This window comes from Diaphorina citri, unplaced genomic scaffold (assembly GCF_000475195.1).
Source record: "Diaphorina citri unplaced genomic scaffold, Diaci psyllid genome assembly version 1.1 scaffold1949, whole genome shotgun sequence".
Taxonomy (NCBI): domain Eukaryota; kingdom Metazoa; phylum Arthropoda; class Insecta; order Hemiptera; family Psyllidae; genus Diaphorina; species Diaphorina citri.
The window spans coordinates 21,587-36,312 of NW_007379375.1; the positions used below are offsets into that span (position 1 = coordinate 21,587).

The 14,726-nt window shown below is 39.3% G+C and overlaps 1 protein-coding gene across 1 annotated transcript in view; it reads left to right on the top strand.

Annotated features, from left to right (window-relative positions):
- The first annotated feature begins 12,160 nt into the window (after window positions 1-12,160).
- LOC103517756 (chitin synthase chs-2-like) overlaps window positions 12,161-14,726 on the top strand; it is a 33,232-nt gene continuing 30,666 nt past the window's right edge. The window contains 1 exon segment of the mRNA XM_017447570.2: window positions 12,161-12,245. Within this exon segment, the coding sequence (XP_017303059.1) occupies window positions 12,161-12,245 (85 nt within the window).

Consider the following 14,726-nt stretch of genomic DNA (forward strand, 5'->3'; position numbering starts at 1 on the left):
ATGAAACCATTTAAGCAACCGCAAGAGATGCTCTTATTACATGCCAGGAAGCAGAGTTTAAGAAACAGTCCGAGGGTCGAACCCAAGACCATGAGGTTGAGATGACCTATTGTGGTTTTCGGTGGTAACTTTCAGGCTGGAGATGTTCTATACCCATCTCACCACATGGTCTGTCGCACCGGTAAAGACCACAGATTCTTCTGAACCACAGATTATAGGGTATCACAGACTCTTGGTAGAGATTCCTCATGGACCACAGACTTTAATAAGTACCTAATACAGGTTTTCATATCTTCCTAAAGGCAACTTCAGGTATCAATTATCACGATTAGAATATCGATTACATTTTTATCGTGACATCTTCTTGAAGCAACCATTGCTGCGTCTGTTGCTGTTAATGATCGGAATGTTTTAGCGTAATCGTTTGGAATGCTAAGTTGCAGAGGAAATGTAACAAGAATGCTAAATTGCAGAGGAAATGTAACATGCAATGGTTTTTTCTAGTTACTTGCTGTTCTGAAATTCCATCTTATGTGTTCATATGTCAGTAGGTGGTTCTGAATTACCTAGCTGCATCCTGTAATATTCTACTCGATACCTGTAAACTTACCCACCGACTTGACATGCATCTGCAACGTATGAACCCTTAATGTAGAACTTCTCTTAAGTTTGAATCGTTCTGTCTAGTTACTTGCTGTTCTGAAATTCCATCTTATGTGTCCATATGTCAGTAGGTGGTTGTGAATTACCTAGCTGCATCCTGTAATACTCTACTCGATATCTACCTGTAAACTTACCCACCGACTTGACATGCATCTGCAACGTATGAACCCTTAATGTAGAACTTCTCTTAAGTTTGAATCGTTCTGTGTAAACTGTGAAATGGTCAAAGAACTTTAGTTCAAGTGACGAAGGCCATATTGTATGGTAATTTTGGAGTTAGTTATCCGAGATTTAGGAAAAATTGTTCAGAGCTTCCTTTGTAAATACCTAGACTAACTCTCTGGTTTAAGCCACAAGTTGAACTGAAGTAAAATATGTGATTTGTTAGCCCAGTGTGATATTATATCTTTCCTTTCAATATTGATAAAGACATTAACTGCAACGTGCTAAATGTAACAAACAGGAGACATAAATGTAACATACAAGAACAATAAATCCCCAGTTATGACGTAGCTGTTGATGACGAAACAGTGAAATGCAGGAAGCAAGATTGCGAACCAAGTTGACATTTGAAACACGCCTTCCAGAAGACGTGGAGTTACTAGATTTAGGAGATAAAAAAACCTCTAGTTTCCTACTAGATTCATGACTTGAGGAAACTAGAACTGATTGGATGTAGACTGTTGTATTGTATTGGGAGACTATTGGACCAATATACTGCCAGAAGGATCACCATGAACCCTTGATCTTAGATGTGGGAGGGTGACCCACTGTACAGGGAGGACAGAAATGATGCCCAGGGTTACTGAATCTCCAACAGGGTTGGGAATGGAGGTCTGCTCGTGCATTGCAAAATTGAGTAAAATTAAGGTAATAAATTGAAAAAGGTATTTAGATACGAGTAGGTAGACGTACACACTAAATAGGAGTAAGTGTCAGCCCTATCTAATGTCCAAAATATGCTGTACTTACCTATGTACATAGGTATGCGAATGCATATTACAAAGTACATTGTTACCTTCGTAGGTAACTTGAAATGGAACTATTTTTCCAGAGTTCTAACAACACTTCGTCCCGAAAATTTCAAGGTTCGAATCAGAACGGGCCTGCCTCGGTGGCGTAGTGGTCAAGACGCTCGCCTGGTAAACAGGAGGGCGCGGGTTCGATCCCAGCCGAGGCATGGAATTTTTTCCTCATTTTTTGAGATTTTGACCACATAATAATGGAGCTCTAAGGGAAAACCTCGGAGAATGATATCTGTCTATTCCGAGATGGTTGTACCGACGACGCTAATATTGAGGTCTGGTGATTTCTGTAACTTTGTGTAATCAAGTATCCAGATCATGACAAATTTCTGGTCACCATAACTCTCTGGAAGATACCGGAAAGATCCTTTTGTTCTGAGTTTGATTGAAAATTCCCAAATTCTGGAAGTAACTTCTAGGGTCCTATCTGACAACATGGGAAGTATCCACCGAAAGATCCTTTGTCCTGAGTTTGACTGAAAATTCTCAAATTCTGACAACGTTGGGAGTAATTGGGTCCTGAAACCCAGCTGTATGGCATTTTACTACTGATGGACTAGCTTTACACCTTACAAAACCAAGTGGAGAATGTTATGAAACCATTTGAGCAACCGCAAGAGATGCTCTTATTACATGCCAGGAAGCAGAGTTTAAGAAACAGTCCAAGGGTCGAACCCAAGACCATGAGGTTGAGATGACCTATTGTGGTTTTCGGTGGTAACTTTCAGGCTGGAGATGTTCTATACCCATCTCACCACATGGTCTGTCGCACCGGTAAAGACACAGATTCTTCTGAACCACAGATTATAGGGTATCACAGACTCTTGGTAGAGATTCCTCGTGGACCACAGACTTTAATAGGTACCTAATGCAGGTTGTCATGTCTCTAAAGACAACTTCAGGTATCAATTATCACGATTAGAATATCGATTACATTTTTATCGTGACATCTTCTTGTAGCAACCATTGCTGCGTCTGTTGCTGTTAATGATCGGAATGTTTTAGCGTAATCGTTTGGAATGCTAAGTTGCAGAGGAAATGTAACATGCAATGGTTTTTTTCTAGTTTACTTGCTGTTCTGAAATTCCATCTTTTGTGTCCATATGTCAGTAGGTGGTTCTGAATTACTTAGCTGCATCCTGTAATACTCTACTCGATACCTGTAAACTTACCCACCGACTTGACATGCATCTGCAACGTATGAATCCTTAATGTAGAACTTATCTTAAGTTTGAATCGTTCTGTGTAAACTGTGAAATGGTCAAAGTCTTTAGTTCAAGTGACAAAGGCCATATTGTATGGTAAATTTGGAGTTAGTTATCCGAGATTTAGGAAAATTGTTCAGAGCTTCCTTTGTAAATACCTAGACTAACTCTCTCGTTTAAGCCACAAGTTGAACTGAAGTAAAATATGCGATTCGTTAGCCCAGTGTGATATTATATCTTTCCTTTCAATATTGATAAAGACATTAACTGCAACGTGCTAAATGTAACAAACAGGAGACATAAATGTAACATACAAGAACAATAAATCCCCAGTTATGACGTAGCTGTTGATGACGAAACAGTGAAATGCAGGAAGCAAGATTGCGAACCAAGTTGACATTTGAAACACGCCTTCCAGAAGACGTGGAGTTACTAGATTTAGGAGATAAAAAAACCTCTAGTTTCCTACTAGATTCATGACTTGAGGAAACTAGAACTGATTGGATGTAGACTGTTGTATTGTATTGGGAGACTATTGGACCAATATACTGCCAGAAGGATCACCATGAACCCTTGATCTTAGATGTGGGAGGGTGACCCACTGTACAGGGAGGACAGAAATGATGCCCAGGGTTACTGAATCTCCAACAGGGTTGGGAATGGAGGTCAACTTTGGTGGGTTGGACATGACATGTTAAAAGAGTTCTGTCCACGGACACTAGGCAAATAGTTATGTTCGAACGTTCGAAGTTGATTTACTAATTGATCTACTATACGAGAAAACGGAAATCTGCTAAATCCAGGAACTAAAAACCCGCTATTGGTTTCTTTCCAAAATTTTTAGAAACACTAGTAGTACTGCTTTAGAATACTTACTTACCTACCTACTTGTACAGAGGATTATATTCTTATATCTAAGCCACCTGACTGACCTGACTTTGTACCTAGTACCCTTTGTTCATCTTGTCTGGTACCCATAGTGACCAAATCCTGTATGCGTCATCCGACCTGTCGAGTTTGACACTTCTCGGACCGGAATTTTAGAATTTCTCAGTCTGACTCAGGCAGTGAAACTGAAACCCATGTGAATCGTTCTTGGTACGCGAACACAGACCTGGAAATCCTACCATTATCTCTAACATTGAAAGTTTCAAGAATAAAGAACATTCTTGGAGAGCGAGAAGTTTTTTTTTTATAAAAATTAAATCAACTTTATCTTCGACCTTGGACACTCCTCGACCCCAGAGTTGACTTTTAAAGTTTCTACCTTGGAGACTCGAGTAGTGAGAGTTACACAGTCGAGTTCTGTATTTATAGTTTTTGCTACACTTAGATACAGTCTTGGTATTAAGTAACATCAGGGCTGGTGTTACTTTGATTTGTGGATGGAAAATATACGTACATTGATAATGTTGAGTGAGAATGATTTTACAAATGCAATGAATTTCGTTGTTAGGAATGGACGGAATTCTCATTTCATATCCTTTAAGCTTCAAGGTGTGCCCACACATAGTGGACGGCCGGTTGACTCTGTTTGGACACACCTTTACGCTCCATATTTATATCCTTTTGGGTTTTCAATTAGATGAGAAATTGATTATCTTGATTTTCATTTTATTATAATGTTGATAATCTCTTCAAAAGTGACGTATCTGACTGTGTACCACTCTAAGATTATCTCTCTGTCCTCCCCCTAAGATCAGACCCTGATCACCCGCACTGTGAACTGGTTTGCTTGCTATGACTAATGGCTCAAGTTTCCTTAGAGGACTAGGTGTGCTTACAGAGCAGCTGAGCTTAGAGCTTTACCTATACGTACAGCATTGGAATAATCTGCATAGCATAATAATGGTACTCGTAAAGGCCTTGTGTTGCCCTGGGCAAACTTAGCGTTGAGGTAAGTTCCTAATGAATGCGATTGGCGTAGCCTACTGGTTACTTGTCTGACTGACCTTGGGGGAAGAATGTTGGCTTCCATCCCCATTGGGAGAGGTTTAGTATGCAGGGAGCAAGAAAGAAATTGGAGCGAATTTTCATTTTGTTGAATGATAATGTTGAGTGAGAATGATTTTACAAATGCAATGAAGTTCGTTGTTAGGAATGGACGGAATTCTCATTTAATATCCTTTAAACTTTTTAAGGTGTGCCCACACATAGTCGACGGCCGGTTGACTCTGTTCGATACACTTTTACGCTCCATATTTATATCCTTTTGGGTTTTCAATTAGATGAGAAATTGATTATCTTGATTTTCATTTTATTATAATGTTGATGATCTCTTCAAAAGTGACGTATCTGACTGTGTACCACTCTAAGATTATCTGTCTGTCCTCCCCCTAAGATCAGACCCTGATCACCCGCACTGTGAACTGGTTTGCTTGCTATGACTAATGGCTCAAGTTTCCTTAGAGGAATTGAATGTTACGTACACCCAAAAGCGATTATCAAATCATGTTTTCTTCTTGAACAATGAAAACATTGATATAATTATTAAGTTATCTACTTACTTGTTTTCCAACCGTTAGTTGCTCAGAATATTGTGCTGGTAGGTAAGAATAAGGTTTACCAACCAAAGTTCTTGTAAAGTTATACTCGTGCAAAGCAAAATTGAGTAAAATTAAGGTAATAATTGAAAAAGGTATTTAGATACGAGTAGGTAGACGTACACACTAAATAGGAGTAAATGTCAGCCCTATCTAATGTCCAAAATATGCTGTACATATGTACAAACATAGGTATGCGAATGCATATTACAAAGTACATTGTTACCTTCGTAGGTAACTTGAAATGGAACTATTTTTCCAGAGTTCTAACAACACTTCGTCCCGAAAATTTCAAGGTTCGAATCAGAACGGGCCTGCCTCGGTGGCGTACTTGGCGTAGTGGTCAAGACGCTCGCCTGGTAAACAGGAGGGCGTGGGTTCGATCCCAGCCGAGGCATGGAATTTTTTCCTCATTTTTTGAGATTTTGACCACATAATAATGGAGCTCTAAGGGTTAGGTGGTTTGTGTGATTGTGGCTTAGTACCCATATTGCCCATGCTGTATTGTATCCCTGATCAGATGGGTATGAAGGTACACAATACTTCCCATTTAGGTGCGTGCTGGGTCATCACAAGAACACCAGAAAGTAACCCGTTAAAATATTTGCAATCGAAAAACGAGAACAGCTATTGGTTATTTGTCGATAGTGGGCATCGAACCCGGCACCAGAATTTTACCTAATCCTTTGTTTTCTCCCTTACCCCAAACTTTAACCTAATGCTTCGTTTTCTTCTTGTCCCCAGGTAAAAGCTTCGGCATTTGGCACCTCTATCCCAGACTTGGCTGATCCTAATCTTACAGGCGATTACAGGGATGTAGATTCCGAGGATAATTTCGCCATGAAGATCCTGCTTTTAATTTGATTTAGAAATTTACCTAATGCTTCGTTTTCTTTCCCCAGGTGAAAGCTTCGGCATTTGGAACATCTATCCCAGACTTGGCTGATCCTAATCTTACAGGCGATTACAGGGATGTAGATTCCGAGGATAATTTCGCCATGAAGATCCTGCTTTTCCAGATCTTTGCTGCATATCTGTGCTACATTTTCGGTGAGTAGCTCGGTCACCCATCCAGTGTCACACCAAGCTCAATGGTAGTTAACTTCGGTTTAAGTATTCTCTGGGTCAAAAAGGCAAAAAGCCTTCAGGCTTCAGGTGCATGTTGCTCTTTTTAGACCTTTTAGTCTATTAATGTAGGACACTGCAACCAATTTTTATATTATTATTTTTTTATATTTTTCATTCTCCAGTGATGTTAAACCAAACGTTAAATCCAAAGACGTTGAACTAAAATGAACGTTACTGTATAAAGGAAATGGTAGTTGATTTCGGTGTTCACCCTACTAATTATAGCCTATTTAGAAAAGTCTTGTAGTACCTAGGCAGGTATTGTGATGAAAATTTGCCTTATATTTTGTCAATTTTCCCCAGGCAAGTACGCGTGTAAGATCATGATCCAGGGTTTCAGCTACGCGTTCCCGGTCATACTCGACCGTCCTGAGAGTGAGTGATCCGAAGTTTAGTCACTCAACCATTAATTAGAATTTGGGATAAAGTTCGAGGTTCGACGAAGCCATGTGATTGGACAGAATCAGTATCTGTATCTGCCGGAATTCAACAACATATTTGGTACAGGTGGCCATTTCCTTAAAGTGTGAAATAATGGAAGGCTAGGGATATACAGAGGATTTAACTCCTGAACAACATACTGAAAAGGAGAACCAACAAAGGCTTTATATTCACTCATCCATTAGCTTGATACTGCTTAACACTTTTAATCCAGTAGTTATTTCGTTGTGCTGTGAGGTGGTTGGGAAACTGGGCATAAAAATGCTAAGTTCTTGTTTCCTTATTCCACTCAACGCCCTTACAGTTTTTTCTTCATTTTTTTCATCATTAGGGCGGGTATACCTATTACTTGAGTCGTTACTAAAGTCTCGATTGTTTGTATTTCCTCATCAATGTTTCTGCGTCATTTTCTCTCTCCATTCTTCATCACAAGTCTCGAGATTTATGTCTTAACTCTTAGGACATTCTGATCCAATTCAGACAAGAAAGAATTTATTCTTGAAACCACATTGGTCGTATGTCGCAGACCAGAGCCGATTCTTTCTCCCTTCAAATTGACGTTACCAAAGGTATAGGTTACGAAGAGACTCGGCGAACACTCTAGTCTCTACTTCTTGTAAAATCTGAGGTTGTTCCAAGTAAAAAATCTGTGTTTTAGTTTCAAGATGCAAAAAAAATCCTTTTTCTTTAAAAGTCGGTCCGTGTGTCCTTTTCCTCAGAATTTATATCCTTCCAAAATGGGTCTAGATAAGGAAAACCCACCTGTTAAAATGGACCCCAAACTAGGATAGGGATAATTTCTTCTCTGTTCACAAGACCTATCAAAACAAGCTGTATTCCACAAACTTACTTTCAGGTTGTAAGTTTATCATATTCATATTTACCATTTACATTTCACACTTTGTCCGTGCTCTACTCAGCAAGTTTTATATTCAAAGTTCCCCTACCTCCTCTCTATGTTTCCCCATGCTATAGTATGCCACACTCTCTGTGCTTTAGCATGCCACACTCTCCATGCTAACGGACAGGCGACCCAAGGTTGTCCGGGCGTAATAGGCAAACGTCCTTGCAGTTGAAAAGTAACTCAGAATTTCTCAGTCGCCCCTACCTCCTACCTTTTTACCTTCTATCCAGCGAGGTACCTTAGTATTCGTAATGAACCTACCCCGCTATTTACGTATTAAATTGGAGTAGCACCCTGATATTTATGTGTTAAACTGGAGTACCTATATAATTATGTATCATGACTGGACCATTTACATAGGTATAGCAAAATCATGGCCCGGTTTATGGTTTATGTAGAAGAATAGCGTTCACAGAATTGTACCGAATTCATGGCCCCCTTAATGGATAACGTTCATACTGATTATAGCTTTAACTAAGTACATAGGTACCGATGCGACGCGACGGTAGGTAACTGTTGGGAACCGTCAAGAAGGAAATGGAAAGAGAACAAATGGACAGTTAATACCTACAGTTATATGAGTAGAAAGATAGCTCAGAACGTCTGACGGACTGCGGTCTCACAGACCTGGTTCTGTCAGACAGTCGGAACGTGTGTGGCGGAAAAAGCTTGAGACTTAGGTATTTAGATTTTTCCATATAATTCTTATCTACTTTCTATTAAGTTCTGAATGGTTCAAAAAGATAATAATTCCTTGGATTTCGCAAAATTCAGATTCTGTACAACAACACCCAACATTCAGAAGGTCTGAAGAGGTATGCGAACTTTAAGCTCAGTCTAATTACTTGGCCACGTCATAAAGCTATGGCTTTGACTAGGTATGTACTCGTACTATGTAGCAATAGACCTGCTTTGATATTAGATATTGAAATACAGGGTGGCTCGTCACGTGGATACATTAATAGGTGGCGTAGTGAGTAGGTATTGCAGATATAAACTCTGGTCATTCGATGTCAATAGTCAATACCTCAAACATGTTTACACTATAAACTCGTTACTTTTTTCTTTCATTCAAAAATCCTTTGATCTTGCCTTCTTCTATGGGTTTCAGTTGCTGTTGTTCGACTGCCACCACCGGGCAAGGTTATTGCCAGATGCATTATCTACCATCTAACCTTTAGTGCATTATGTCGTCAAATTCTCAAATGAGTCTAAAATTCCATGCCTTGTCTGGGATTGAACCTACGTCTTCCTGTTTACGAGGCGAGCGCTTTGACCTCTACACCACCTCGGCAATATTCCTCGGAGTATGTTCCTCAGCTCTATCGCCTTCTGTGACTCTGGATTTGAATTATATCGGAAGACCACCCTGTATATTCTAAGTGGAGTAGGTAATCAACTTTCCTTTTCGCTGGGACCGGCAACCAGCTGCACAATCCAGATTGATTAGGCTTTATTTATATGTATTAAGTTGTGCTTGAAATAGGTGTATCGCTGGTGTAGCTTTTATTGTTTCTTTACCAGTGCGTTTCATGATCAATTTATTGACAGAGTTGAATAATATTGTCAATATTTATATTTAGCATGCACGGAGGAGAGGTTTTAGTATGAATATTTGCAATTGATATATGTAAGGGTAAGGAGGGGGAAAAAAGGATTTGGACCAAAAAAAGAATTAATTAAAGCCACTTGCGAGTAAAGAACCGAAGGCACAAAGCAACATTCTAGTGATCTAGTCAAAAGAATCAGACAAACATACGAAGATACCTGGGTCCTTACATATGTATAGCTACTAGCAATGTTATCCTATGAAGATATACATATGGTACGTCATAAAAAAAAAAAAAAAAAAAAAAAAAAAAAAAAAAAAATATGGTTGAGGGTATGATTTCAGCAAATTGTCCTGCATAAACATCAGCGAGCAGCGGTACCAACCTCAGTGTGTGGTTAAGCTGGGTGGACTTCGGATCGGGAGGTTGGTGGCATGAGTCCAAGTCATGTCATGAAATTTATCGAGGTGTATTTAATCGGGGAACGACGTTTGAGACAAATATTCTTCATGCTTGCCTAAGTACCTAACACAAATGAAATGTCTTTTTCCAGTTTTTCCAATATAATAGCAGTATATTCAAGTGAAATTTTAGCAGTATATTCAAGGCACCATTGCGGTGCCCTAATGGTGTTTTTCTGTTTATTTTGGCTTCAAAGTTGAAGTACACTAAAAAGTTGGTCAACTATGACATTTAAAAGTCAAAAAAGGCAGAACTTTCAAACTCACCTCTTTTGAGTTCTAGGGACACAGGATTCTGAGATAACCGTATACATTTTAACACTGAAACACAAACACACAAATAGGACAAGATTAATTTGGGCTACTTTTTAGTGGTATTGTTACTTTTCTATGTTAAGCTACGCCGAGCAAGGCCAATAAATGGATGGGTGACTTGCACACTATATTGGGAATAAAGGGAGAACGGGCTCTAGTCTTGATTTTAAATGTGAAAGTAAAATCAAATCAAGAAGAATAATAAACTGAATATTAAACAAATTAGGTAGGTACATACATAGGTACTGATTTGTAAAATTAAAAAATCAAATCAAGAATAATAATAAACTGAATATTAAACAAATTAGGTAGGTACATAGGTATTCTTTAACCACGATCGAAGCCCTTACCCTAGTCCCCTAGTGGGATGAAAAAAGATTGGAGAATTAATGTTGAACAGGCTTGGGAACATTACTTGAAGAAAAAAAAATCCGTTGTGACGCAGTGGGAATAGGGTGTAAAATATTGAAAAAGTAGATTGGAAATTTGGAAAAAATGGACTGGAAAACCGAGAAAAGTCAGGGAATTTTGTTTTTCCATTTTGGTAGACACCCTGTTACTGTTACAATAAATATTATAATATTCAGTACCTATTATCGCTATTACTACACCCATTTCAGATCTGGATTAACTAAAGCCCCCGGGCAATGTAAATGCAATGGTTGCCCTACAAACCCATGACAGCTGCCTGTAGGTTGTTCTACATTGTTTCAATATTGCAACCTTTGCTAAAAAAAAAAAAAAACAATAATAACAAAAATTCCCGGAGGGACGGACCCAGCTTGTTTAGTATGTCTGTATATTCCTAATGTGAAGGTAGTATGATGCAACTTGGGATAATTCTGCTCAAGTGATATCTGATATGACAGTACCTTTCCCTGTAGATCTATTATGCCCTCCACTCAGACCGTCAGTCTGAGTGTGAGTGGCGGAAAAATCTTCAGACCTAGGCCTCTCAGCCCGTCTGACAGACCTAGATATTAAGCTTTTCCGGCCACATTTGTTCCTACTGTCTGACAGAGTCTATTAGACCTAGGTGTGGCAGACTGTCTGAGCTTGGGTGGCGGGCATAAGGCCAGTCACTCACACTCAGCCCGTCTGACAGACCTAAATATTAAGCTTTTCCGGCCACATTTGTTCCTACTGTCTGACAGAGTCTATTAGACCTAGGTGTGGCAGACTGTCTGAGCTCGAGTGGAGGGCATAAGGCCAGGCACTCACACTCAGACCGTCTGACAGACAGCCTGAACGTTACAAGTGTGACCTGACTATCAAACGTAATACACTTTGCATATTATTCATGTTCATACAAAATGAAAGATTTTGTGATCCAATGATACTGTTACAATAAATATTATAATATTCAGTACCTATTACCGCTATTACTACACCCATTTCAGATCTGGATTAACCAAAGCCCCCGGGCAATATAAATGCAATGGTTGCTCTACAAACCCATGACAGCTGCCTGTAGGTTGTTCTACATTGTTTCAATATTGCAACCTTTGCTAAAAAAAAAATCTACCAATAATAACAACTACAACAACAACAACAACAACAACAACAACAACGAAAAAAGAAATACAGTAAAAAATGAATTGAATGTTACGTACACCCAAAAGCGATTATCAAATCATGTTTTCTTCTTGAACAATGAAAATATTGATAAAATTATTATTAAGTAATCTACTTGTTTTCCAACCGTTAGTTGCTCAGAATATTGTGCTGGTAGGTAAGAAGGTTTACCAACCAAAGTTCTTTTAAAGTTATGCTCGTGCATCATGACTTGAGGAAACTAGAACTGATTGGATGTAGACTGTTGTATTGTATTGGGAGACTATTGGACCAATATACTGCCAGAAGGATCACCATGAACCCTTGATCTTAGATGTGGGAGGGTGACCCACTGTACAGGGAGGACAGAAATGATGCCCAGGGTTACTGAATCTCCAACAGGGTTGGGAATGGAGGTCAACTTTGACGTAGCTGTTGATGACGAAACAGTGGAATGCAGGAAGCAAGATTGCGAACCAAGTTGACATTTGAAACACGCCTTCCAGAAGACGTGGAGTTACTAGATTTAGGAGATAAAAAAACCTCTAGTTTCCTACTAGATTTATGACTTGAGGAAACTAGAACTGATTGGATGCAGATTGTTGTATTGTATTGGGAGACTATTGGACCAATATACTGCCAGAAGGATCACCATGAACCCTTGATCTTAGATGTGGGAGGGTGGCTCGTGCATTGCAAAATTGAGTAAAATTAAGGTAATAAATTGAAAAAGGTATTTAGATACTAGTAGGTAGACGTACACACTAAATAGGAGTAAATGTCAGCCCTATCTAATGTCCAAAATATGCTGTACCTTTGTACATAGAGGTATGCGAATGCATATTACAAAGTACATTGTTACCTTCATAGGTAACTTGAAATGGAACTATTTTTCCAGAGTTCTAACAACACTTCGTCCCGAAAATTTCAAGGTTCGAATCAGAACGGGCCTGCCAGTACGGGAGCATACTCATTAAACTTTAGACCATAGAAAGATAGGTACTAAAGATATGGATGTACTTACATATACATGGGATATCATTATTGTATGGGTCCCTAAGTACCTACGTACGTAGGTAATAATAATGAACTCTAGAGTGGAAGGCAACCACTAGGCGAGGTTAAAGCTGGAGGCGTTCTCTACCACCTAATCAATACTGACAGACCTAGGTGTGTCAAACAATAATTTTCATTTAATAGAATAGAATAGAATAGAATATACCTTGTTTATCCTGCCCGAACAGGACTGAAAAATCCCTTTACCCCAGCATGTACCCCAACACCTATAAGGTCAACTTTGGTGGGTTGGACATGACATGTTAAAAGAGTTCTGTCCACGGACACTAGGCAAATAGTTATGTTCGACCGTTCGAAGTTGATTTACTAATTGATCTACTATACGAGAAAACGGAAATCTGCTAAATCCAGGAACTAAAAACCCGCTATTGGTTTCTTTCCATAATTTTTAGAAACACTAGTAGTACTGCTTTAGTACTTACTTACCTACCTACTTGTACAGAGGATTATATTCTTATATCTAAGCCACCTGACTGACCTGACTTTGTACCTCTGTACCCTTTGTTCATCTTGTCTGGTACCCATAGTGACCAAATCCTGTATGCGTCATCCGACCTGTCGAGTTTGACACTTCTCGGACCGATAATTAATACCTACTTACCTACCTACTTGTACAGAGGATTATATTCTTATATCTAAGCCACCTGACTGACCTGACTTTGTACCTAGTACCCTTTGTTCATCTTGTCTGGTACCCATATAGTGACCAAATCCTGTATGCGTCATCCGACCTGTCGAGTTTGACACTTCTCGGACCGGAATTTTAGAATTTCTCAGTCTGACTCAGGTACTTACTTACCTACCTACTTGTACAGAGGATTATATTCTTATATCCAAGCCACCTGACTGACCTGACTTTGTACCTAGTACCCTTTGTTCATCTTGTCTGGTACCCATAGTGACCAAATCCTGTATGCGTCATCCGACCTGTCGAGTTTGACACTTCTCGGACCGGAATTTTAGAATTTCTCAGTCTGACTCAGGCAGTGAAACTGAAACCCATGTGAATCGTTCTTGGTACGCGAACACAGACCTGGAAATCCTACCATTATCTCTAACATTGAAAGTTTCAAGAATAAAGAACATTCTTGGAGAGCGAGAAGTTTTTTTTTTATAAAAATTAAATCAACTTTATCTTCGACCTTGGACACTCCTCGACCCCAGAGTTGACTTTTAAAGTTTCTGCCTTGGAGACTCGAGTAGTGAGAGTTACACAGTCGAGTTCTGTATTTATAGTTTTTGCTACACTTAGATACAGTCTTGGTATTAAGTAACATCAGGGCTGGTGTTACTTTGATTTGTGGATGGAAAATATACGTACATTGATAATGTTGAGTGAGAATGATTTTACAAATGCAATGAATTTCGTTGTTAGGAATGGACGGAATTCTCATTTCATATCCTTTAAGCTTCAAGGTGTGCCCACACATAGTGGACGGCCGGTTGACTCTGTTTGGACACACCTTTACGCTCCATATTTATATCCTTTTGGGTTTTCAATTAGATGAGAAATTGATTATCTTGATTTTCATTTTATTATAATGTTGATAATCTCTTCAAAAGTGACGTATCTGACTGTGTACCACTCTAAGATTATCTCTCTGTCCTCCCCCTAAGATCAGACCCTGATCACCCGCACTGTGAACTGGTTTGCTTGCTATGACTAATGGCTCAAGTTTCCTTAGAGGACTAGGTGTGCTTACAGAGCAGCTGAGCTTAGAGCTTTACCTATACGTACAGCATTGGAATAATCTGCATAGCATAATAATGGTACTCGTAAAGGCCTTGTGTTGCCCTGGGCAAACTTAGCGTTGAGGTAAGTTCCTAATGAATGCGATTGGCGTAGCCTACTGGTTACTG